The following is a 25,040-nucleotide window of genomic DNA, read 5'->3' on the forward strand; positions in this document are numbered from 1 at the left end:
TTAATGGCAGTATCATGAGTTCTATGGCTGGAATTTTCCTTAAGAAATAAAATAAAAATAAAAAAGACTAAAAGATGCAGGTGAATGAGTCAATAAAAGTACGGAAAACCAAATGTATACGCCCATTCCGAGTTTTGCAAGATCCTGCCAGGTTTGTTGTATAAGAAAATGTGTTATTGTTCCATCTCGGGAGGCGTGTACTTTGCGAGCATTGTGACCTGAGATAGCAATGTGGTAAACTTATCTTTTTTTAAAGCAAGGCGTGGTTTTATTCTACGAAGAAAACTGATACCAACAAACTTTTGAAAAATATCGATATTTATAACCCTAGCTTGATTTCTATCCGAAAATTAAGGTTATATCTTCCTTTAGATGTTCAAAGATGATGGTTTTCATGGGTTAAGTTGCTTACCACTAATTTCAGAACAGTTTAGACCAAAATTTGCGAAATCCCCGTGACGTAGGTATCATAGCTAGCTGCTTCTGTTTCTTGTATTTGGCAAAAATTAAAGGATCTGTTTTAACCTCCAAACCCCTTCGCCCCCCACCTCCAAAAAAAAGGGCGGAAAAATGGTTGGGAGAAATTAAAATAGGCTAGTTTCGAATTAAGCTCCACTGATCGCAAACAAAGCAATTAAGTCGAGGTTCAGGGAAATAATTTGAATTTTCTTTTGTTTTATTCCCCTCAACCTCGACTTTACTCCTTTGTTTAGGATCAGAAGAGCGTAATTCGAAACTAGCCTATCGGGAAGCTAGGCGCGAGACTACTTTCCTTTCAGTTTTCCCGTGAAAAATTCTTCCCGCTTTTTTTATTTCGGTATTTCGCTCGATGATCTTTGGAAAAACAAGAACCGTTTACAGTCTATCACATCCTTAATATTATACTTTTCCTGGTCATATTATCGCTTTATTTTTTTAGAGATCTTCGTTAACGGATTTGCTTTTCTTGCCTCCAGGTTCGCCGCAAGCACTTCACAATCAACCATTAAACTCATCAGCTGTTCTTTCGAAACCTCTGACAATTCCTGGAAAAGATGGATTGCAAATTTCAAAAACAAGTTCATCTTTGGAGAAACAAGAAATTAATCAAGGTCGCCGTAATGTTTCTACCGGCAACGATTTTAAGAAAACACACTTGAACGATAACGTCACACATTCCTTTGACTATGTCACGCACTTGTTCAATGTAACGCATTCTATGAATAATTCTAAAAATCCTCGTACTAGCACACTTACTTCTCGCGGTAATTTAGATCCCGTCGATGGAAGTTCCAAGCAGCAAAAAGCAAGAAAAGTTGGAACTAGTATAGCAAAGAGGGAATTGAAACTTTTATCGAATAAATTAGGTCTTTCAAGGCATCAACAATATGAGAGGAAGAGCCTTAATGACACAACTAAAACTTACATTAAATCTAGAAGAAAGAAAAGACGAAAATATTATTCACCCATTCACAGTGGTCGTCATCATCGCTCGCATTACCGTCACCGTCACCGAAAGGCAAATCTTCAAAGACGCAATTCCGCTTTTGATGGTGAAAGTAAGTTGAAGGAAAAAGAATTTACGAAAAGTCGAAGATCTTTACAGCATCAAACACACAGGCTTCCGCTTTTCCGTGGCGGCGAACGAGTGTTGTTGAGATTTAAACGCAAGTCGCTTTTGGAAGACGACGATGAGAAACCGCCCAAGAAGCGAAAGAAACGCAAGCGGAAAAAACGCCATCAAGCGATCCGCGGGCATGCTAAACCGCGAAGCTTGCCTCCGTTTAACCCAGTTTTGTTCACTCAGAATGGGTTAACAAAATCAAACTATCCGAGAAACATGGTTTGGAAACGACCAGGTTTAACAGGAAACCCCTTCAACAGGGCTACCGTTACCAATAATAATGCCATTTCTCAAACAAAGTACGACCCGTTAATATACGGTGGACGAGCATCTTCTCTGTCTTTGAATCCGAACGAATACAACGCCTTTAACAACCGGAGAGTAGGCGTTCCTAACGTAAATAAACCGTCATCTGTTCCGGTATCGCCTGTGAATATTGGGCTAAAGAGTAATAAGCCGGCTCAAGCTCTTCCAATTCGTTCTGAAACGGCAAAATCAGGCATTGCCCCAGCCTGGAACACAAGATTTCAAAACGCAGCGGCGATTAAACAGATGAATATTCAACAGCCAGTGAAATTGAGTTTTGGAAATAAACCGCCTCAGGAAAGCAGGTTACTCAAAGGCAACGATCAGAGCAAAAAGGAGTTTATTCCCGCCACTCAGCGTGCATTTTACGGTTATGAGCAACAATCTGAGTACCCGCCTAAGTACTCTCCTCAGATGGCGTTTGTCGGTGGCAGCCCACAAAACACCCCCTATCCTCAAATGGGACCCAATAACCCTCTGTTTTCCTCTCAAGGAAAAGCAAAAACAATTCCACAGTGGTCTGTCAGTCGTGCCGGCGATGGGTGATTACAATCACGTGAGCGCTTATAGTGACGCATTGCGGAGGTCACGTGTCTCTCAAGGGCTCGTCATGTACTTAAATTTCGAGGATGTGCAAAACGGTAGGGCGACCTATGCGTCTTTGAAAGGAGATGTTACCGACACGGACAAGCGAACTGAAATTACAAGATCTTTTGGATCGTGTGGAAAAGTCGCGAGGTTACACAATGGAAGCGAAATATTACTGAACGGAGGACAATTGAAGGTAACGTACATGCCGTACTGATTATGACTTACTTGACTCATGGCCATAACCCAGCCACTGGTTATAGATGGAATTAAATGTCCCATGGAGTGTTCAAATATTGTGCCTTACATAAGAAAGAAGCGTTGGAGTAGATTGTATAGGTGTATTTGCCTTTATCCCATCATACACCATCCTGAATGCGGAATTGGCTGTGTTCCTGATAAAATGTACTGTCTTGCAAAAAGTTTCTTCTTTTGTTTTTGTTATTTTTTGTTTGATTTATAAGCGATCAATGCACTTAGATTTAAAGCAGCTATGTTATGGAGAGCATAAAAAAGGCCAATTTTTCAAGTTTGTCATTTCTAATTCAGTTTACTCTTCCTCATTCGTAACCTTTGGTGGTTATTTTCGTCGATTTTCTTTAGGGTACCAGTTAAGGCCCGTTTACACGCGACTCGCCGCTAGTTTTCACGTGTGCAAACTCAGTGCAAAATTGCATTGAGTTGCACGACAAAAATCGCCTGTGTAAACGGGCCTTACCCTTAAAACCCTGGGTCTTTACTTTCAATTGATATTTTAGGAGAATTTAGGCTCTGTCCACATTAATCCGGATAAATTTGAAAACGTTATGCTTCATCGCACGCAGCGTTGCAACGCATGCACAGAACTATTGTTAAGCTAATTAAACCTTTTTGTTTTGACAGAGATCACATAAATATTTGACGTCAGCGCTTTTCGAAAAGTTTCGTTTTCGCCGTCCACACTTTGGAGAGCGTTTTTGAAAAGCTCCGTGACCGAAAACGCCGTTTTAGTGTAGACGGATGGCCTATCCGGGTAAAAAAAAGATGCGTTTCAAATTTGCCCGGGTTGGTTTAGACAGGGCCTTAGATGTTGGTCATATGTGGCTAAGAGTTCAATCGGTGAGAAGACTTGAATTTAGCTGTTACGGGCGGAGTAGCGCTGTTGATACAAGATTTCAATTTATTCATAATTGACGAGTCAACAACACACCAAATCAACATTGTAGACGATGACTTCATTTCTGCCATGTTTGACGTTTTCTATACACTTGCCTGAGAAGTTAGGCCAAAAAGCCAAGTTCGCTGTGGGGATCCAAACTTAGCATCAATCGTCTTTTGTGGGTCAGATATCCCGGGCGATGAGACAGTATGCCCTTCTCTTAAGTTTTTTATTTCGCATCTCTCTTCAGGAAAAACCCCGTCAGGCCATAAGCATAGCAGCGTGGATCAAGCTCGACAACAACAAGGGCTATCACTCGATATTTGATACGGTCGGTGGTCATTCTACCCATAATAACGGGCAATATCACTTCGAGATACAAGATGGCAGTGTTCGCTGGTTTCACAGGAATGAATCAGAGAATCAGATTTTCAGTGTCGAGACAGGTAAGGCAGTAAACGATTGGTCAAAATGGCTTGTTTGGGGTTGCAAATAGTAACAAGGTCTAAATGGGCAAGTTCATATGGCGGTTACTCAAAAATTGGACCTCCACATCCAAGTCCGCATAAACACAAGGAAACTTTGCAAAAGTTTTGGGGGTTTGGTTTAATTTGGGTGGTTTGGTTTGGGTTGTGTTGCAGCCCACAACCTGTGAAAGTGTTTAATTTGGTGACAAGTTTGTATTGCATGGTAAGTGCCTTTCAAATAATTTCAATATGTCTTAAAAAGTCGTTTTCGGTTGTGCTCGCTTCCTCACACTGTTTCGCCCGTACTCATGACTATTGAAGATTTCTGTTGTTGCTGTTTTGTCATTCATTTGATTTTACTCAGTTTGATAAAATTAATTGTAACTTTGAGTCATTTTCTGAAGCAGTGTTAGTGTTTATCGGCTTGCGAACAACGGAGTCTAAGGTGGCAAGGGGATGACTGTGAATCTTGAGTGTCTTGCGCCTCAACATAGTTTTCTTGATTCGCTTCCAAACTCACGCAAAACGAAACAAATGGCATTCAGTTACCCCGTTATCGCTCTTGCCTGCGAACAGGCTTCTTAAGTAGTGGTGTATAGGAGGAGAAAAGAAAGCCAAGCGCTTGAATCACTCGGGAGCCGCTTTATAAATTGATGATTTTAATTTTCCACAGATCCCATAATTCCCGCAAATGTCTGGAATCACATTGTTGGAACGTACAACGCACACACTGGTATCGCTGAGATCTTCGTTAACGGTCGACTGAAGGAAGAGGCTGCTGGGAAGGGTCTTTTGTCTCAGGACTGGGACGCGCATGCGGGAATAGGAAAACACAAGGACGAGAGGTTTCTCCAGGGGGAGGTGGACGAGTTTAGGATTTACAACAAAGCTCTGTCACAAGATGAAGTTCAAAATCTTATGAAAACATGCAGTTTTAAAAGAGGTGAATCGAGTAATAAAACTGAAATTCAACCTTTACGCGAATTATGATTCCACTATAACGTCATTTGACCATATAAGGTCAGGAAAACACGCAAAAAAGGTTTCCATATCACAGTGTCGTGCTCTATTTGGAGCAAAATGACAAAAAAATCTAGTAGAACCATAGTAAATTCCTTATTCAATGGCTTTACTCGATACTCGCGGACATTCTACTCACTACTACGAAACTCGTACAATATTCGCGCGTATTAACTGTAAAACCATCGTATGTATCTAAACCTGACAACTTTCAAGAAAAAAGGGTGGAGCACTACTAATATAATAAAAGCCTAATATAACTTGAAAATTCATTGAAATTAAACTCTAAGGATTCAAAACCTTCACCTTAAAATATAGTCTCCCTCGCAGCCGTTTTTAGTGTCGTCACTTTATGTTACTCTGAGTATTTGGACGGCGTTATTGGCGCTGGATAAGCCAAACATGTATTATATAGCATTACAAAACAAACTCTAATTGCTATTATTGATTTTATAATGTTTCTTATAATATTTGTTTTTGTTGTTGTTGTTCTTTTTCTTGTTTTCAGTTCTCGTTCTCATTCATTGTTCACTTTGTCTTCCACTTTCGCTTTCTCATTTTATTATTTACTCTTTAGTTGTAGTTGTTGTTTAAGTTGTTTACTTTCAGGTTCTTGTTTTTGGTGTTTACGTTTTTTGTTTGTCTTCTAGTTTTCGTTCTTCTTTTTCTTGTTGCTGCTTCTGCCGTTATCGTTGTTGTTATTAGCGACCTTCAGATTGGACTACGAGTACTAGATTGAGTACGAGTTTTCAAACCAAATTCGTGTGCCTCCTATAATCACTTATCACACCAATCTTATCCCTAACGTTTATTTATGTGTTAGTCAACAACAGGGAAGAGTAATAGTTTGGGGATACAATTGTGTCGAAATTCCAAAGTCGTACTTGTACTCGATCTCGTACTCGTAGTCAGATCTGAAGGTCGCTAATATCGTAAATGTCACTATTCTTATTTTTATCCTTTTTCCTGCTCAATAACAGTGCTTTCTCATTTCCCCCCTTTAGAATGCGGTGGTTTCTTCTACAGCCCAACAGGCATTTTTGAATCACCCGAATGGCCCAAAAGCTACAAAGGAAAAACGTCTTGCACATGGCACGTTTCCGTCGATCCGAGCGAGAAAATTGCGCTCAGTTTCAAACGCTTTAGTTTAGACGAGAAAGGAACTTGTGACAAGGCCAAACTGGTGGTTAGAGACGGGAGCAGTGAAAATGCTAAAGCGCTTGGAGTTTACTGTGGAGTAAAGCGGCCTCCAGAAGTAACATCAAGCGGAAATCACTTATGGGTGCAGTTTACTAGTACGGAGGGAGCAGAAGGAAAGGGCTTTTTGATGTCTTATGATACAGGTAGTATTAGTAATGAATCCACAATGGTATTCCTGCTGGGCTAATTTGTAATTGTAATTTTGGTCGTTACACAACGGCAAGGGAGGCTATATTGCCGAGAAACATTCATGTAATGTAATGTCGTTGCTAAGGTTGTCACTGAATGTATCACACCCCACTGCTTCAACATGTTCATCCTCAATGACAACTCAAGATGGAGGCTCTCTCTGAAAAAAATCCAAGCAATTGTAATGTTCATCGTTAAGTTCGTCACACAACCCTCTCGCCAACGAAAACGGAAGATGAGGCTATTTTTGCAACAAAGATTCTAAGAAATTAAATTCCCGCCAAAACCTCCTGCCAAATTCAAATGACTACTGCACAGATGACTTTTTGCCTCAATCAGATTTAAACACATTCTAAAGAAGTTTTTATTAGCTATTATGAAATATACTCTCCCATTCTCATCTCCCAAGCTTTGATTCACGTCAAGCTAAATAGCTAATGAATGGCAAAATAACTATACCGTCGGGCAAAAGGTCCACTGAAAGCGTCCAAAATACGAAGGTGGTTTCATTATCCCAAGATATTTGATTTAACAATTACATTTCTCTCGATCGTTCTCGATTCTTATTATACTTTTTATAATGGAAGTCAAATACACCTAATTGCAAAAACGTTGTCATAGAAAAATAAAAAAATAAAAAAAGGTAAAAAGGAATTAATTAGGTGTATATAACTACCAATGAAGGTATTTCTAAACTAAGAATTAAGGATAATTTTCCTGTTATTACCCATAGAACTTATACTCTTAATAACCTATGGAAATATGTATTGATTTTTTTGCCAGCAACATCTCGTCAAACTAAGAAAACCGAAAGACCACCCACTCCCGTTGACGACTCCCAAAGATGTGCGGTCACTCGACCCGAAAATAACGTTACCTTAATAGGCGGCATCAAATCCGGGATCTTCTCTGAGGCAAAGTCCGTGCATGACATGGACCTGTGCACGCGCCACTGTTGTCTGAGAAAGTCATGTGACCTGGCGTTCATGATCCGGGATTCTTGCTATCTGGTCCAATGCCACAATGCCATGCTTTGTAAAACTAAGAAGGCACGGCCGTCTAATATGAGTCCCAGGATAACTTTTGTATCGCACTTACAGACGATGACACCTGAGCCAGGTAAATAAATTTGTTATTTTAGCCTGCACGGGGCTTTACTTGTCATACGAATGTTGCGCTTACGGCTACGAATTGCGCTACGAATGTTATTTATGATTTGTAAGGTAATATTACCATAATGTATTCTCATAAAAATTCAATGTGTACCGTAAAATATATCTATTTCTAAAATGAAAATTCCCATTTGACTCGATTTTAAAACAGAATTGTGAATAACTTTAAACACTGACTTCTATAAACAGTTCTGAGACGCAAATACCGCACTTAAGACAGCAGGGCTGGCGTATAGTTACTTAGTTCATTATATGACCTCGTTTAAGGAAGTGGCTTGGACTTTGGCCTTGAAATTTTAAGGTGCTCGGAGCTCAAGCCCATCTTCCTACCACTAGCTAAAATTAGATAGCGCGAGTTTAACTGTATGGCCACGCCTTGCGAATAGCCATTTTGTTGTTGTGCCACAGTCTTCAAGTTTTTTCACAGCTGACTTTTCTTACATTTTCATCAGAACTTTCGGCCGATGGAAGCGCGTTCAGCAAGGCTGTGACTCCGAGTTTGACTACACCAACAACACAACCTGCTCAGCTCCAACCGATGTGCCATCATACAGAAGTGAGCTACAACGTTACACTGGTCGGTGGAATAAACGCGGGAAAATTCAGCACGTACGGCCAAGCCCGCACCATGGATGAGTGCATACGTCATTGTTGCCGGGACGACAAGTGTGACGTCTCGTTCATGATTCAGGGGAACTGCTACGCGGTGGAGTGTGCGGATACTGAGGGGTGTCAGGTCAAAAGAGCAAAACCTTCCTCTTATAACCCCACTGTGGCGTATGTGTACCGCGGCAATCAAAGACCCATAGGCGGTGAGTAAGGAATATGCTACCATCCGCGGGACAAGCGGTGGGGGAGGGGAGGGGCGCTGCTAAAAAAAATGGGGATACCCCGTCCCTAAGTCCATACCCTTACCCTCTATTGACAGAAAAGGAACCGTTGTATATACCTTCTATAGAGAATGGCATTCCTGTCATATTCCTACACAGGAGATACTGCATATATTTCCTAGTCTATTTTTCCCATTCTAATGCTTAGATAAATTAACCGTCTGGTGAGCTTGTATAAGAGTTTTTAAAAAGCGCTTTGTAAATACATAAAATAAAGTTTTCCCTATATTTTTCTTTACTCCAACAGCTGAATTCCCTACTGTTTATATACCTCTTGCCTGAAAAGCACCACTTTCACGCGGGCGAAACCTCCTCGTATAGCCTACTATAAGGAGTACCTCCCCTCCCGCGTAACAACCATGATTAGTCTTTAAAACTAAGCTCCGATGTACTCCATATTCACTGCCCTTCCGTACAAAGAACTATTAGGAAAAGGAAGAAACAATCTTTAGAAACGGTATTTGAAGAAGTCTTCTTCACCGCGTTGTTGATGATACAATCACATTTCTTCATCCTTGCAGACCCTTTACCAGGCGCTGAAAAGCCAAGCCAAGACGCCTGCGACAAGTATAGCGTCAGTAACACCATATACAACGTGACACTTCGCGGAGGCATACAGTCAGGGAACTTCACCGACAAGGGTGTGGTCAAACACATGGACGAATGTTCAGCATTTTGCTGCGCAGACGGGACATGCAACGTGGCTTTTCTCATCCGGGACAATTGCTTTCTGGTAGCGTGTAAAGACTATGATTCGTGTCAGGTGAAGCCGGCGCTGTCTGAGTATTATCACCCAAGGCTGGCTTATGTCAACTGGAGCCCGCCAGATGACGAAATTCCAGGTTAGTCTTTTATTTTCCCGTAATTGTTTTCATACTTATCATTTCCGTTGTATAATCGTGGCAATGTTCTTTTTAGTTACCAAGAGATGAAATCGAAAAGCAACAGAAAACCAACGAATGCGGACTGTTCTGTTTTCCGTTCGTTGTTGCATTTTTAGGTTGAGGTGTAAGAGATTTCTAGAGCTTGTCTCTTTGGTAAAGTGGAGGCAGGGAATGGGTGGAGGGGGGGGGGGGTATTACCTATTTCGTTCCTGCCTTGAAGTTCGTGTCTGTTATAAAATGTTAATAACAAGTTTTAGAGCTACAAAATAATTTATTACTTTATTTTGCAGCAAACCGGTGGTACGCTTCCCTAGGCTGCTGGAAAGACACGGAATCATTTGCCGTTGCTTCCCTTGAGGGTTCAGACCACCTCCTTACAGAGCCATACGTCACACGACAAAAGCCTATTGATACGTGCGCTCAGGTGGCGAGGAGACATGAGTTCAAAGGTATGCTATAAATAATAATAAATAATAAATAATATTTTAAGAGGAGGCCTCCAATCACCTAGGGGGTGGTTTTCAGGAGGGTCCTCTGAGAAAATAAATGTTAAACATTAAAATACATTAAAATCTAAAATACAATAAAAAAACAAAACCTATGTTGTATGCTAACTAAGATTAAAAACTAGGACAAGAATTCAAATACTACTAACTAAGGTTAAAAATGGGAAATAAAAAATATATTTAAATCTAAAAGGAAGTACAAATGTCACAGATCTATGCTTTGTTATTAGAAAATCTGCATCAGGCCAAGTGGCTTATACCGCCGGAGCCTACCTCGGTTTAAGTGAACAGGAGTATTTCCACTATCCCTTTGATGAGATGCTAGCTAGTACCCATTTATACTCCTGGGTGGAGAGATGCACTTTATAAGTAAAGTGTCTTGCCCAAGAACGCAGCACAGTGACCCCGGTCAGGGCTCGAATCCGGACCGCTCGATTCGGAGTCTAGCACGCGTTGTTGAGGTCAACCGTGACATCATCTATGTTTCGTCATTAAAATAGGGGAATAACTTGGAGCTACGAAAACACGTGCATTATATTCTATTATTGTTTTGTTCCCAGTTTTTGCCATCCAAAATGGCGGAGCGTGTTTGAGTGGACCCAGGGCAGGACGGATGTTTAACCAGTTTGGCGAGTCATCATCCTGTAAGGCAGGAAAAGGAGGCTTGTTCGCTAATGATGTCTATAGACTGACAGATACTGGTGAGTTCTTATCTCAGTCTGCCAAGTTGAATTGATTTTAAAAGTTTATCTACATGTATGTAGCGCACATAAACTGCAGATCCAGTCGATGTTAACAATTCAACAATTCTCAATACAGAATAACCATACCATATAATTTATGGTTATGATAAAGATGATGACCCTAAAATAAATACGACCTGGCACAGATAGTTGACTGTATGGAATTAACGACTTTCTCTGAGCCACTTTACAGAATAGTGTCAGTGACACGACGCTTAAAACAATTCAAGAACCAAAGGAATTTTTAGAAAGGGATGTGATGGCTTTTGCGATCGAACAAAGGGGTTAGGTCAACCTTTTACTTCGCTACCGGAGGGCTACGAACAGCTCTGCGATTGAGTGTGGGAGCAAACTATTGGCACTGGAGAGGCATCCTTTACTCCCTCTCGTACCTCGCGCTTTCCCAGATCGCTCAGTTTTGAGACGAAAAGTGTTAATAGGGAGCTTAACCAAACTACGACGACAAAGTAAGCGAGAACATCACTAAACAAAAGGTTAAATTAGCAGAATAATATCCCTGCACGTGCGTTTTGAATGTTGGTACATTTCTTGGCCATTCTCTGCAAAACATCAACATAAAATGACCAAATTCTGCGTAGTTTTGAGAATGACGACAGCTAGATTTTCGTGTATCTATTTGGGGTTAAACGCTCTCTTTACATATTCAGCTGGAGCTAGTTCTGTTCCTAAACCAATAGAGACACTGAATACATCTGGATAGCGCGAGATTCTTGTGTAAAATGTAAAATGTATGGCACTTTTCGTCGTCATTGCTTAAGCTCCCTAATGACGCGATGACGACAACAATTTTGCTAAACCAAATCTACATCTAACTATGCATTTCAGGCTCTTACGTTTCTCTTGGCTGTTGGAATGACTCTGGAATGCACGCATTGCCAGTACTCGAGCATTCTGATGCACAGTTGAACGATTTTTACAAATCTCGCATGGATCCACTGCGCAAATGCGGAGAGGTGGCGCGCAAACGAGGCTACACTGTATTCGCTCTTCAGCGAGGAGGGATGTGCTTTGGTGGACCCCGAGCAGAAATAGATTACCGGAAGTACGGGATGTCTAGGAGATGTCGTGATGGTCTAGGTGGACCTTACGCTAACAATGTTTATAGGTTGATAGGTAAGTCAAAGCAGGTCTAATTTACAAGATAATAAAATTATGAAATTGCAGAGATTCTCGCGGGTATCTTTCTTGGAAGGAGCTATTCTTCTTCACAGCATAAAGAATAGATAGCACGCAGGGCTAACAGGACACAACAACAACAACAACAACTTTATTTGCACCCTTTTCATTCAATTAACACACAAGGGCTAACAGGAAAAAATGATGTGTGACCTCGCCTTTAAATTTCAATTTTATATGATAACAGATTCACAAAAGAAAAAAAATTCCTTCGTTTGTATGTCTTTACAACCTGGTAAAAATCGTTGGAGGCGCGGTGGTCTAATGGTGAGCGCGCCGGACTCCGGATCGAACGGTCCGGGTTCAAGCCCTGGCCGGAGTCGCTGTGTTGTGTTCTTAGTGTTACCCTCATAGTGCCTCTCTCCACCCAGGTATATAAATGGGAATCGGCGAAATAATACTGGATGGGGGGTGGGGGGTAGGGGGGGGGGGGAGGGTACCCTGCGATGAACTAACATTCCATCAAGGGGGAGTAGAAATATTCCTAGGCGCTTAATGCTATGGAAAGGTGGATACGTTGTGGCATTATGAGCCACTTGGCTCGAGGCTTTTCATAGATCGTAGGCACATCATTTAGCTCCCTCGAACAACTGATAGAACCCTCGCCAGCGGCTCGGTTTCTTCAAAATCTTGGGAACAAAATGACATGGCTATAATCTTTACCACAGTACAAAGACATGGAAACAGTGGTATTATTCCTTAAAAAAGTTTACTTAAACTGGTCTATTCATTTCCCCTGCCTCTTTTGACCTTATTTTTTCAAACATTTTTGGAGTTTACCTTTCTCTGAGATCATTCCCTATACAGAGGTCGAATCAAAAGAGAACCGGAGAGTTAACAGTTTCATTTTAAGCCTTAGAAAAACCTTTCGTTTTTTGTTTTTGTTTTTTGTTTTGTTTATTTGTTTTGTTTTTGTTTTGTGACGTGTTAGAATCTCATCCAATATTTTTTTTATATCATTTAATCTGACTTTTCAGATAACTTAGACCTAGAAGTTGGACCTACAGAAAGCACCCAAAATACCACCTCTCCGACTGGTACCACGGGAAGCTCAACCTCTAGCACGAGTATCACGGTGAGCTTATCCGGCTCAACATCCAGCGACTTTACACCGACCGCGCTAAGCGGAACGCAACGGTCGCCGGCTACATCCCCCTCCCCGACACCCACCATCCATGAAAACTATCTCACACTCCAAGACGGCTTGCCGCACAAGAATACCTATACGGCTGGCGAGATTTTGTTCAACGTTACACTGAAGTATGGCATTAAGGCGGGAAAGTTTAACGACAAAGGAAAATTAGGGAACATGTCGGATTGTGTTAGAGCGTGCGGTAAAATGGAAAGTTGCAGTCTGGCGTTTATGCTTGGGAAACAGTGCTTCGCCGTTTCGTGTTATAACGACGCGCTCTGCTTGACAAAGCCTGCGTTTTCACCTTTTTATAAACCAAAGATCGCGTTTGTAAAACACACCAAGGTGGTTGTAAGTGGTGAGTAACTGAAGACGATAGTCATTTACCAATGGTTTCTGTTGAAAGTGTCTGTGGATAAAAGCGTGTCTTAGAGTTATTATTACTGCACTGTTTCAATATCAGCTTGTTCAGCACTGTTTCAATATCACTGTTTCAGTCTCAATATCAGCTTCAAAATTGTTCTAAGCAGTGTCTAATTTGTTAATTTCCCAAAAACAGGCTAAAGAACGACTTTATTTATTCCAGATTTAGAAGTTTATATCAAGTGTAAAAAAATGTAATTTATTTACCCACGTGACACGGAAGAGCTCAGGAGCTCGTTAAGACGTGTTTGTGCATCCAAGATCGAATTTGAATTTGAAGTGTTGGTTACTTTCCCCATGAAACGACGACTATGTGGGGCGGGATGGGTCGTGGAGTGGAAGAGAGGGAGGGAGGGTGGGGATGTGTCTGGTAGCGAAAGAGCGAAGGGGCGTCTTAGGTATGGCAAGTATATGCTCCTGACCCTTTCTTAAGAATAAACAGAGCGTCGGCCAATAGAGATTCCTTTGGACCACTGCCACTTCCGCATAACAATCACTACCGACATTCATGATTCCCTTCATCGTCTGACATTGCCTTAGAATTTTGGACGTTTTGACCGAAACCAACTGCTTCTGTCGTTTCAATTAAAAATGGCTGGGAACATTAATCTATCAAACAGAATCAGCCTAAAACGGTGAGAGTTGAAACGGTAATTCTCAATAAAATGCGACCTAAATGATTATGTTTACCTGCTCATGCGCAACGCATTTTTTGTTATGCAGCTAACACAACCAAGACATCGTCGGATTCCGGTCAGTGTCGCGCAAGCGCAGTTCACAATGACGTCACTTTGGTTGGAGGCATAAACGCGGGAAAGTTCACCGATCTCGGGGACGCCGACAACATGAGCATTTGTACTCAGCGGTGCTGCGTGAAGGACGCATGTGATGTAGCGTTCTTGCTCGAGGGCGAGTGCTATGGTGTTAGCTGCGTGAACGACTCGCTGTGCGAGACGCGTCCCGCGAGAAATCCCGCAAGGTACAACCCGAAAATTGCTTACGTGTATCACGATAAAAAGAAAGACAAAGGTAGGAATTATCTTGTTATTGTTGGTAGTTTTTAGGGAGTCTTAATAGCTTGCTTTATTTAAATTTTCATTTTTTTATCATCCGAAGTACAAACTCAACGAAAATCGCCTTTGATACTTAGCATTTATTTCTTTTCAAAGGCCATATGTGATACATAGCTAAAGCTTTCACTCACAGTTAATGAAAAGAGTAAAATCGTTTGCTGACTTTAAATTATACCCGCCCCCTACGAGGTTGGACGATTATTATTTCTTTCTGGAAGACAAGGCTTTCTCTTTTTAAACATAATGTTGTAAGCTCTTTTTATTGCTTTAACCTTTTTATATGTAAATATACCATTTTAATTTTAATCTTATTAAAATTGAAGCTAGCCTCACGATGGCTTTATTTCCAAACGAATACGGCATAACCAAAATCAACTGTTTCGACCGAAAACGGTTGGGAAATTGTTGTATTAAGACTCTTAAACACACCATCCAACAGGTTACATTTGAAATAGTTTAGACCAATAAAACATGTGCTACGTTGCTCTCTCTTCACTTTATTTGTTGACGATCATTTAACCGCTTACTTCTACAGCAGTACGACGACCAAAACTCAGGGCCGTCATGAAAATGATTGAACGCCTACTGTACGGGAAGACGCTACAAAAACAGACTGGAACCAATTTCGTACCTGTAAACGACAAGAATACTGATAACACGGACTTCGCTTTGGACAGTGACGCAAACAATGACGTCAGCAATGACGTAAGCAACACCCTTCCCAGCGACACTCACTCGAACATTAAAAACATTGACGAAACGTTCTCCACTGATATATTCACGCCAACGACGCCACAAATGCATTTTGAAACGCTGATGAGTAACATTAAGGGCGGAAAAATGAATGTTTATGCTCTTCCGGTGTTCTACAATGAGAATGACTCTCAGAGTCGTCTATCTAAGACATCTGCCACATCGCTCCCACCTACAGGCATAACTAGCTTAAGCGGATCTGAGTTGAATGCAGCTCAGAGCTCGCCCTCACAGAATATTTTAGGTGTCTTCATGAAGGAAATTAATTCGCCTAAAATTGATCGTGTGACGTCTGTTAGTCACGTGATACACGTTAATCCTCACGTGTCCGCGACTGGCAGACCGTCACTGATTGGCTTGTCACACGACACGACGCATGATGGCTCGCTTGCTAATCACGTGCTGTCAAATTCCCAGCCAAATGATTTGACTGTTGACAAGGTTTTGAAAGGGCTTCTACACAAATGGCTTCATGTAAACAAACATACCAGAAAATGGAGAGACGAAAACGAAGGGCTTTCTGGTTACTATGACAACACAAACGACGATCTCATGTCATTGAGTAATGAAGACGTAGACAGATTCGCAGACTACGCGATGCTTCGTTTAAGACACAGACAAAACTCTCTCACTTCTCAAGACCTTTTTACAAACCACTCACCTCTTCGAGTTTACGAAAACCCGCAGCAAATTGTTCAAAGAATAAATGCTCTATACGATCTCCCCTCCACAGCTTCTACGCAACAGAAAAGCGTTTGTTGGGACGGAGAAATTCTTCACAATTACACTCTAGTCGGTGGAATTAACGCGGGCACATTTAGTGACAACGGGAAAACCAGTAACATGGATCTCTGCATGCAGTTTTGCTGCAAGCGGGAATCTTGTGATCTGGCATTTATGATTGAGGATGACTGTTATTCAGTGGCTTGTAATAGCAATGGAGCTTGTGAGCCCAGAAAGGCGAGACCGACCCATTATTTTCCTCGCATTGCTATAAGGAAGAAACCTCAAGGTGAGTAATTGTTTAACCTGTTTAACAAAGGAGCGTCTGCTAAATGTTGTAACTTAAAAGCTCCATTTATTTAACCCTTAACTTCCTAAAAGTATAAATTACAGTAAAGTTCAATAACTTCTTTTAAGAAAAATTACAATACAGAGAATACTGAAAGTGTGTCTTACCAATCGAATGTATATAGGCCAGGTATCAACAGCTAGAATTTAAAATTCCTTCCAACGAATTGGCTAGACGACAAAATTGTTGGAAGAACACTTACGATGGACCGTTATGCCGTCCAGGGGAGGTAGCAGTAGTAGCGGTCATTTTTTGCTACGTAAACCAGAGATAACCGACAGAGCCACCTGCACGCCAATCTGGGTCCCAGAGCCTGCGTTACCCTTAGCCAGTGGAACAAGGTGAACGTGGGTTCTGGGAACGAGGTTGCCTGTAATTGGGCCACTTGTTCCGTGCATGTGCATAATGTTCTACAGTCAACTATCTCTTAGACGGACACCGTCGGGACCGGCTCCAACTGTCCGTCTTAGAAATGGGGTGGGGGGGGGGTGTCTATCTTATTGGGAGTTGAGTTACGGTAAAATGACCGAAAAACGGCAGGGACGGGACCAACGCCAGTTGTCCGTCTTAAAGAGGTATCTGTCTAATAGAGGTGTCCGTTAAGAGAGAGGCGACTGTAATACTGATATATATCGATGCTGTTATTTGTCAAAAAAACAGGAGATTATCGCGTAAAAGGATTTCCAACTGACATGTCTTCAACACCTGGTACATCATTATCGTCGTCACCATCGCCGACTCCAACTCCGTCACCATCGGCATCTTCGTCCCTGACGCCTGCTACATCTCCCTCGCCCACTTCTCCTCCAATTCCGGAAGCTCATGAAGGTACACATACTTTTAGCTTTTCTATCACTGCAAGAAATTCTGTTACGTGAAATTGGAATTTATGTCTCTTTAAGAGCTTTGCGAAGGTAAAAGTGGGGTGCATTCTTCTTTAACTGGATGTAGGGAGGGGAGGGGGAGCGCGAAAGGAAGGATATTCTGTTGGTGTAATATTTTTTTCAGAAATGATAATGTGTATTTGGTCGTGTTTGGGTTATTTATTTACTCTTTTGGCAGTATTTTGTCGAAGATTCTAATCAATAAATAGTCATATGTTAAAAAAATAAAACCAGGTGGATTCCATCTGAGGCCGTAAGTTATTTGGTGATATGTTGTTGTTTTATGGAAAAAATTAGATTGAAAAATAAGTTCCCTTGCCGATTTTTTGGCACGAATACGATTGAAAAAACGTTTCTGTTTTTTTTTTTTTTTTTGCCGGAGAAAAAAAAATAAGGTTTAAAAAATATTTTTTTTTTTTTTTACCGTAAACTCAACAAGAATCTTGGCCACTGAACCAACAAAATCAACAACAACAAAAATCTACGTCAGGCTCAACTGGTAGGGAAACTCAAGCTGACATCTCACCGCCCTCCCCTGTCACAATGCCCCCAAGCATACGTATTATTAACGTAATGATAGATTCAAAAAACCGAACTTGAATTCTTAGGGGATTTGAAAGATACTCTTTGTCCTCGACAGCTTATAGACATTGAGTTTTTTTTTTGTTCGGGGGTCATGTTCCTGATTTCAACAGATGCCTCACTAAACCCACCTGTCAAAGTGGCCCACTCGTGCGATGCCACGCCCATCGAGTACAACGTCACACTCAAGATGGGTCTTCACTCTGGAGTGTTTCAAAAGATCGGTAGGGTGGACGCCATGGACGACTGTATAGAGATGAGCTGTAAGCAGCCCAACAGTGACGTGGCCTTCATGTTAGGTAGCATGTGCTATGCCGTGCATTGTTACAGCGCGGATCTGTGCAAGACTGTTCCCATCTTCGGATCCAGTATCTCTCGGTTGAACTTGAATCCTGCTATTTCGTTCCTTAAGAGGAAGTCTCGCTTCGGTGTGAGTTCTCTTGGTAAGTTTTTGCGCTTCTCGCATAATTCACTGATGGCTAATAAAATGATGATGATGATGATGATGATGATGATGATGATGATGACGCAACGTTCTGTATATGGCAAAGCCTTTGTTGAATTCAGTTACTCATATCTTTGAAGGACAATTAATCGGAATACGAATTTTGAAATGTTTGCATGTCTGCATGTTGTTTCGTAGACGCACGCATATTTTGTTTTGATTGACGTTGTTAAAAATCTCGTTAGGATATCAATTTTCCATGAAGTGAACCAGCTTTCACCCTTGGCTTTTAGTCAACTTTTATGGGCACTTACATTTGATTGATCGATGGATTGATTGATTGATTGATTGATTGATTGTTGATTGATTGATTAATGATTGTTCGTTTGATTGTATTGATAGTATATACACGACTAAACGTCCAGGGTTTCATGTTTTTAAAAATTCGCTTTTGCAGTTTCCATTCGTTCGTTGCAGTGGGAGTCCAATGTTTGAGTTGCAATCTTATGAAAGCAAGAAAAAAGCAACAACTAATATTTCTTTTTTATACTTTTCAGCTGTAGCAAATGACTACATAGCTCAGGACAAGTGCCGTGACAGCACCATCACATACAACGTGACCTTGCGCGGAGGGATTGATGCAGGTACGAACATTGTTAAATTCTTTCGAGCCTCTGCTTATGTACACCTTCGCTAAGCAGACACCTCCCCTTAACACACTTGTGTATGCGTGAACGCACTAACTAATCACAGAGTGTAAAATGGTCAATCCGAGACTTTTCAAGAAGACGAGACACTTGTTTCAAAATTTGAGACCAAGACTTTCAAGTTAAAACAATTTCCAAGCCCGAGACTCGTGTTTCAAATACTTCGAGCCCGAGACTCAAACCCTAGCTAACCTTCATAACTCAAAGCGCTTTAGCCATATTTTCCAAGACTGAGAATAAATCAAAAGATTTAGAAACACAAGAAACCAAACGGAACTCGTTCGTCATAGTGCATTTTTTTCACTTATTACGATCAAGTCGTTTCAATTTCTATTTTTTTTCTTACAACTAGTTTGATGTGTCCTTCGTAATAGATTGGCTTAGTTTGATTAAAAGATGAGCAAAACGCTTTTAAATCATTTCTGTGGAGTTCAGCTTCTAGAAGACGTTCCCTTGTACGAATAACAAACGCCAGAAAAGTTCCGAGACTTCTAGACGGAGGTTTTTAAAATTCGAGTTTCCAAAACCCTAACAAATCAAGTGGGGGGGGGGGGGGGGGGGGGGGGCATTGAAATGAATACGAGATTTCGGGTTTTCGTTTTTAAGAGCCAAGACTGCATGACTTGGCCGAAAATTGCCGAGACTTAAGCTAATTTAGGCGACCATTCTATACCCCTAATATCAATCATTACAGACACTTTTTTGGCGCAAACAAAATCTTGGCACAAGACGCTTACCGTATATCTGTATTTCAGGCAATTTCACGGAGAGGACTGGAGTACTGTCGATGCGTGACTGCATCGGTAAATGCTGTGATGACGCGTCATGTGACCTCGCTTTCATGTTCGGCGATCACTGTTACTCGGTGGGATGTCAGAACGAGAAGCTATGCCAAGCTGTCTTGGCCAAACCATCTCATCTGGAACCCAAGGTGTCCTACGTATCCAGAGGATTCATTGACGACGATAAAGACAAGGGTAGGTTACAGGGTACCTATGCCGTACCTTGGGGGGGGGGGGGGTGAACTAATGGTTAGTGCGGTGAAATTCGGATCGAACGGTCTGGGTTCGAGCCCCAGCCGGGTCACTGCGTTGTGTTCTTTGAGCAAGACACTTTACTCTTAAAGTGCCTCTCTTCACCCAGGCATATAAATAGGTACTGGTGAATTTAATGCTGGGGGATAACCCTGCTATGGACTAGCATCCAATCCGGGGGGGGGGGGGGGTAGAAATACTCCTAGTCGTCCTTGCTACGGAAACCGGGTTAATTTCCGGCCCGATGAGCCACTATGCTCGTATGCAGCCTTTTTTCAAGGTACAGGGTACACAATGGGTGTTCACCGAACTAAAACGTTTGGGTGAGAATTTTCGTTCGCGAAGAATGTGTTCCATTTAAAGTTTCGCCGAAAAACCATTTCGGTTGAAACGCGAAATTTGGCTTGACCTTAAAAGCTAAAAGGCTTTGAACCGGTGCAAAAGATGCAAGACCGTAAATGATGGAACACGAGTTTACATTCGGGACGTCCCAACTGGAAAATGGGACTATCTTTTCTAAAGTTCCGTTTGTCCTGGAAATTTTCCAGTGGAATGAACCAAAAAGTCATGTTCAGGGACCAACCGGAATTTCCGGAAATGTTTTGTTAACGGAAACAACCAACAGGTATTAAACCATCAAGTCAGAGTCAACTCCCTACCTGACGGCGTTACGTATTTAACTTCGTGTTAGTGTCCGTTTGAATGCAGATGTGGACCAATGTTATCTTTCAATCTGATCGATCCACATGGGAACTTTAATGTTCCGGATTTACTTTGCAAGTGTTTTCTGTTTCTGATGGCTCGTTCCATCAACCAGGAGGTTATCCAAATTGAAACACACCATTATAGAGGCACTCCCAGGGGAGGCTACTTGTTCCCTCGTTCATTAAAATTTGGTATTTTCTTCCGTAAAATCCTTCCAATTTTGATCAATAATATCCCCGCCCCCAAATAAATGGCCATGTTCTCTTGTTCTCGAAAACCCCTGGGAGGCCCTCATTGTAAACAGATTTGGAGACCTATTTACCATGGATTCACGTTTTATCCACTTTCATTCCACTGATGAAAACCTTCTTTGCTTTTCAGGGACAATGTTCTCTGCTAGTGACCAGACGCCGACTTGTCGAGCAGACCAAAGATCTCAGTCAAAGGTAGTCAGCAATAAGACTTTAGTTGGAGGATTAGAAGCAGGAAAGTTCAATTTTGTCGGAGTTGTCAGGTACAGTTCATTTGGCGCTCAAATTATTATTACTCTACAATCAGCTTATGGCTGAGTGTCATGTACCGTATTTATTTGATTAAGCGCCCTGGACGCTCATTAAATTTTTGGACCTTGAGAGTGGGCGCTTATCAGGCGTATGTTCACGATTTCATAGTAGTTTATTAACAAAAATAAATATAAAAACGTAAATAGGTACAGAGAGTTTCTAGTCTACAAACTGTCATGGGGATCACTAGTCACCCTTGTGCACTGAAGTTTTTTGTGTGGTGGGGGGTGGGCGCTATTCGAGGCTGGGCGCTTATTACTTTTCCTACCTTTAGGGTGGGCGCTTATTCGAGGTTGGGCGATAAATCGAATAAATACGGTATTTGGACATGAGGTGTGGATACGCCTGGCTCAATCCCTGCTCTCTAGTGACGACCAAAGGGAATTGAGGCTAAGGGGCCCAGGTTCGACTACATATGACCGCAGTATCGTATCATTTGTATAACGTTTAAAAGCCCCGCTTCACTACTTTGACCCTTACAAAAGACTCTGTCCACCCATACAGCAATACCAGTAGCATGGCCATATTTGGTGTTTTGATTGACGGAGTGGACAACCTTAGGTTTTAAAACACAACCGTACATGTCTGTAACCAGACCTTTGCCATAGACGAGGCAAGATCTTGCTTGATGGTTCTAAGGACGTACCCTCCAGAAAATTTTAAAATCTATAAGTTTTAATTTCTTTAACATTTTTCATAAGATGTTTCTTGAGAAATATTACTCTTGTTCAAATGGGGATTATTTCCCAACAAAATATATCTAGACGAGGCAAGTGCCTTGTCTTGCCTCTCGCTAGTTACGGCCCTGAAATCTCTCACAGTACCTCTCTTTCAGTACTCAGGAGAATAAATGGGTACCAGCGAGTTCTGGGCCGGGTTGATCGAAAGCCGATTAACCTTAACCCAGGATTAAATTAATTTTTCTGTGCATAAAAGTGTTTTTATTGCTTACGTTTTGTGGAGTTTGAGTTTAGTCGATGGCCAAGGCTGAACAACGGAGAATATAAACTAGAAAATCTCACTGAAAAGTTGAAAAGCTGATATCAAAATTTGCGCTAATCCTGGATTAACTTAATCGTGCTTTGAACAACCCGGCCCTGGGGAAAACCTTCTAGAATGCTGAGAGAGGGTGGATAACCTGTCAAAGACTGGCATCCCACCCAGAAAGAATAGCAATACTTCTAGTCACTTCATGCTACTAAACCCAGAGTTAAACGTCGGTTTATCTTTTCCTTACCTTTGTTCTTTTTCCAGTAACATGGACATGTGTATGGATCGATGCTGTGCTCAGCGAGGCTGCAATGTCGCCTACATGGTGGACAAGAACTGCTTCTCTGTTGCTTGTTTTTCGCCTTCGCTGTGTAAAATCAGCGATGTGTCCTCGACAAATGGAGACGTTGAGATTTCCACCATTATGAATAGCACCGGAGAAAGACCAGCTGAGAAACGTGAGTAGAGCCGAGATAGTCGTGTTCCACTGAAGTACCGCGCACCAATGCTAAAACGAGTGTGTAACGTAACTTAACGTAACTTAAAGGGACTATGTCACGGATTTTGACAGATTTGTGAACAGCCCAAATGTCGCAAGAAACCTTAAAATAATGGTCTATTTTTTTTAACAGTTGCTATTTTAGAGCACTAAAACTGTTTAAAAGCGCGTTTGGCTGCGGATGGCTCGGATAAAAATGGATTGCAATTTGAAAGCGTTATAATTAGCCAACATTTTCAAATTGTTTCCGCACGCCTTCAAACAAATCGATATTTATAGCCGATGTTTGATTTCTATCCCAAAATAAGGGTTATATTTCCGTTAAATGTTCAAAGACAATGTTTTTCAGGGCTAAAGTTGCCTACCCCTAATATCAGAATAGTTTAGAGCAAGAAAACTGCAAAATCCCAGTGACATAGTTCCTTTAACGTAACGAAACGCGACGTATGCAATAGAAAATTTAAATGATTTATACACAGTGATAACTTACACGAAAATTGAGCGAACTCGGATCAACAACGCACAAACATTTAGCGGACAAACTCGGTAAAACCGACCATTTTCTACACTGCAACTCTGACAATACAACAACAAGAATATAAAGAAATGGGACCGGCCATTCTATTGTTCTTATCCAAAGTTCTAGAATAGTAACGCAGGCAAGTTGTTAAACCTTAGTAAAAGAAACTCATCGGTTTATCCTCGTGGCATTTCAAGGTGAGTGTTTCTCGCCAAATCACGATTTCTTTGCGATTTTGGGTTTCATTTTGTTGAGAATTTAGTTTACGACAAAGTGTACATTTGTCTAAGTTGCCGTTTGCCAAGTTTCGAAAGTAGCCTTTTGGTCGGCGATCGTGAGTGAACTTTGTCATCATTAATAAAGATCAGACATTTGGTCAGAAAATTTAAAATTCTAATTCTATAAGCCGCACTTGCCGACTGACTCATTCTCATATGTTTATTGAGTCTATAACAAAATAAACCCGGAATCGTTGAACTATTCACAATCAGAAGTTATTTAATTAATAGGCTTAAATAAATTGGCCTTATAAAATGCTTAACAACGCTAAGTGTTCAGAGAGAGATGAATTGTTTACCTACAATCAAAATAAATATTGACTTAGGCCCCCTCCACACTGACCCGGGTAAATTTGAAAACGGAGAAATTTGAAAACGCCGGGTTAAATGTTGTCCGTCCACATTAACCCTGGTAAATTTGAAAACGATACCCACTTTGGAGAGCGTTTTTGAAAAGCTCCGTTTTCGGTGACCAAAAACGCCGTTTCAGTGTGGACGGTTGGCCTATCCGTGTAAAAAAAGATGCGTTTTCAAATTTACCCGGGTCAGTGTGGGGGCCTTAGACAATCTTTTATTTTCAGAGTTCCATGGCAAAAGAATGACCAGAAAAGGGTAAAATGCTTAAGAAAGGATTATTAATTGTTTTTATTTTGCAGATTCCATGGTAGTGTATGTTATAATCGGTGTGGTCGGATTCGCGGCTGGCGCTGGAGGCATTTTATGGGCCGTCTGCATGTTTATTCGAAGGTAGGCCTTTGCATTTACACGTTTAAAATAGCCTTTCCGGATTATCTGCCCGTTTTTGTCACTGTTGTAACTTTCCCTCGCGCCCCCAATGGAAAGGTTGACGTACTGATCGAAAGTTGCTATTTTCTTTCTCGTTTCCGATGTTTCAGGCATCGTTTACGATCAAGACATAGACAGGACACGGAGTAGGACCGAGGTAAGGGGTGACGAGGTCTTCTTTTAACCCTCGGACGTACAAGGGGTGGATGTCACCTCTCCTTAAGGTTTTTTCGAAATTTTGAAAGAAGGATTTTCTTTAGAATGCTAAAACTTTCAGTAGCTGTTCATTCATCCCTTGCGGAAATTTTGATATGTCATGACAACGTCATACTTGCAAACAGGACTGGCCAAAAATTGTTATTTCTAATATTTTTCTTTATTTTCCAGTTTTTTGAAACAGAATTGTACGTTTTGTTTATTTTTACATTCCATAAGCATTGTGGCTTGATTTTGTCATGCATCAATTTCCGTTATTTTCTGACTTTCTAAGAAAATGGGGAAATCCAAGATGGCGGATCCAAGATGACGGCTCTTATGACGAAATGTGACGTCACATGACGTCACAGCCAACGAAAAATTACGTCAACTTGTAGATTAAGCTACGATCTTTCTACACAGTGAAATATAATTTCGCTAGACCTAAACAGAACGAAAACCCTGGAAAGGGCTTCCTGTACAGTGGCTCTGCACG

At 41.3% G+C, this 25,040-nt stretch overlaps 1 protein-coding gene across 1 annotated transcript in view; it reads left to right on the plus strand.

The window, feature by feature from the left end:
• The window catches only part of LOC144662517 (uncharacterized), a 28,412-nt gene that overhangs the window by 2,270 nt on the left and 1,102 nt on the right, over positions 1-25,040 (plus strand). The window contains 22 exon segments of the mRNA XM_078523331.1: positions 957-2,431; positions 2,433-2,693; positions 3,886-4,081; positions 4,776-5,045; positions 6,127-6,465; positions 7,295-7,630; positions 8,136-8,495; positions 9,095-9,415; positions 9,748-9,906; positions 10,524-10,664; positions 11,553-11,840; positions 12,881-13,393; positions 14,182-14,487; positions 15,067-16,296; positions 17,017-17,184; positions 17,936-18,265; positions 18,825-18,911; positions 19,730-19,951; positions 21,095-21,227; positions 22,531-22,724; positions 24,220-24,310; positions 24,460-24,521. Of these exon segments, the coding sequence (XP_078379457.1) occupies positions 957-2,431; positions 2,433-2,693; positions 3,886-4,081; positions 4,776-5,045; positions 6,127-6,465; positions 7,295-7,630; positions 8,136-8,495; positions 9,095-9,415; positions 9,748-9,906; positions 10,524-10,664; positions 11,553-11,840; positions 12,881-13,393; positions 14,182-14,487; positions 15,067-16,296; positions 17,017-17,184; positions 17,936-18,265; positions 18,825-18,911; positions 19,730-19,951; positions 21,095-21,227; positions 22,531-22,724; positions 24,220-24,310; positions 24,460-24,499 (7,460 nt within the window). The 3' untranslated portion in view covers positions 24,500-24,521.

This window comes from Oculina patagonica, chromosome 8, assembly GCF_052425735.1.
Source record: "Oculina patagonica isolate OP01 chromosome 8, crgOcupat, whole genome shotgun sequence".
Taxonomy (NCBI): Eukaryota; Metazoa; Cnidaria; class Anthozoa; order Scleractinia; family Oculinidae; genus Oculina; species Oculina patagonica.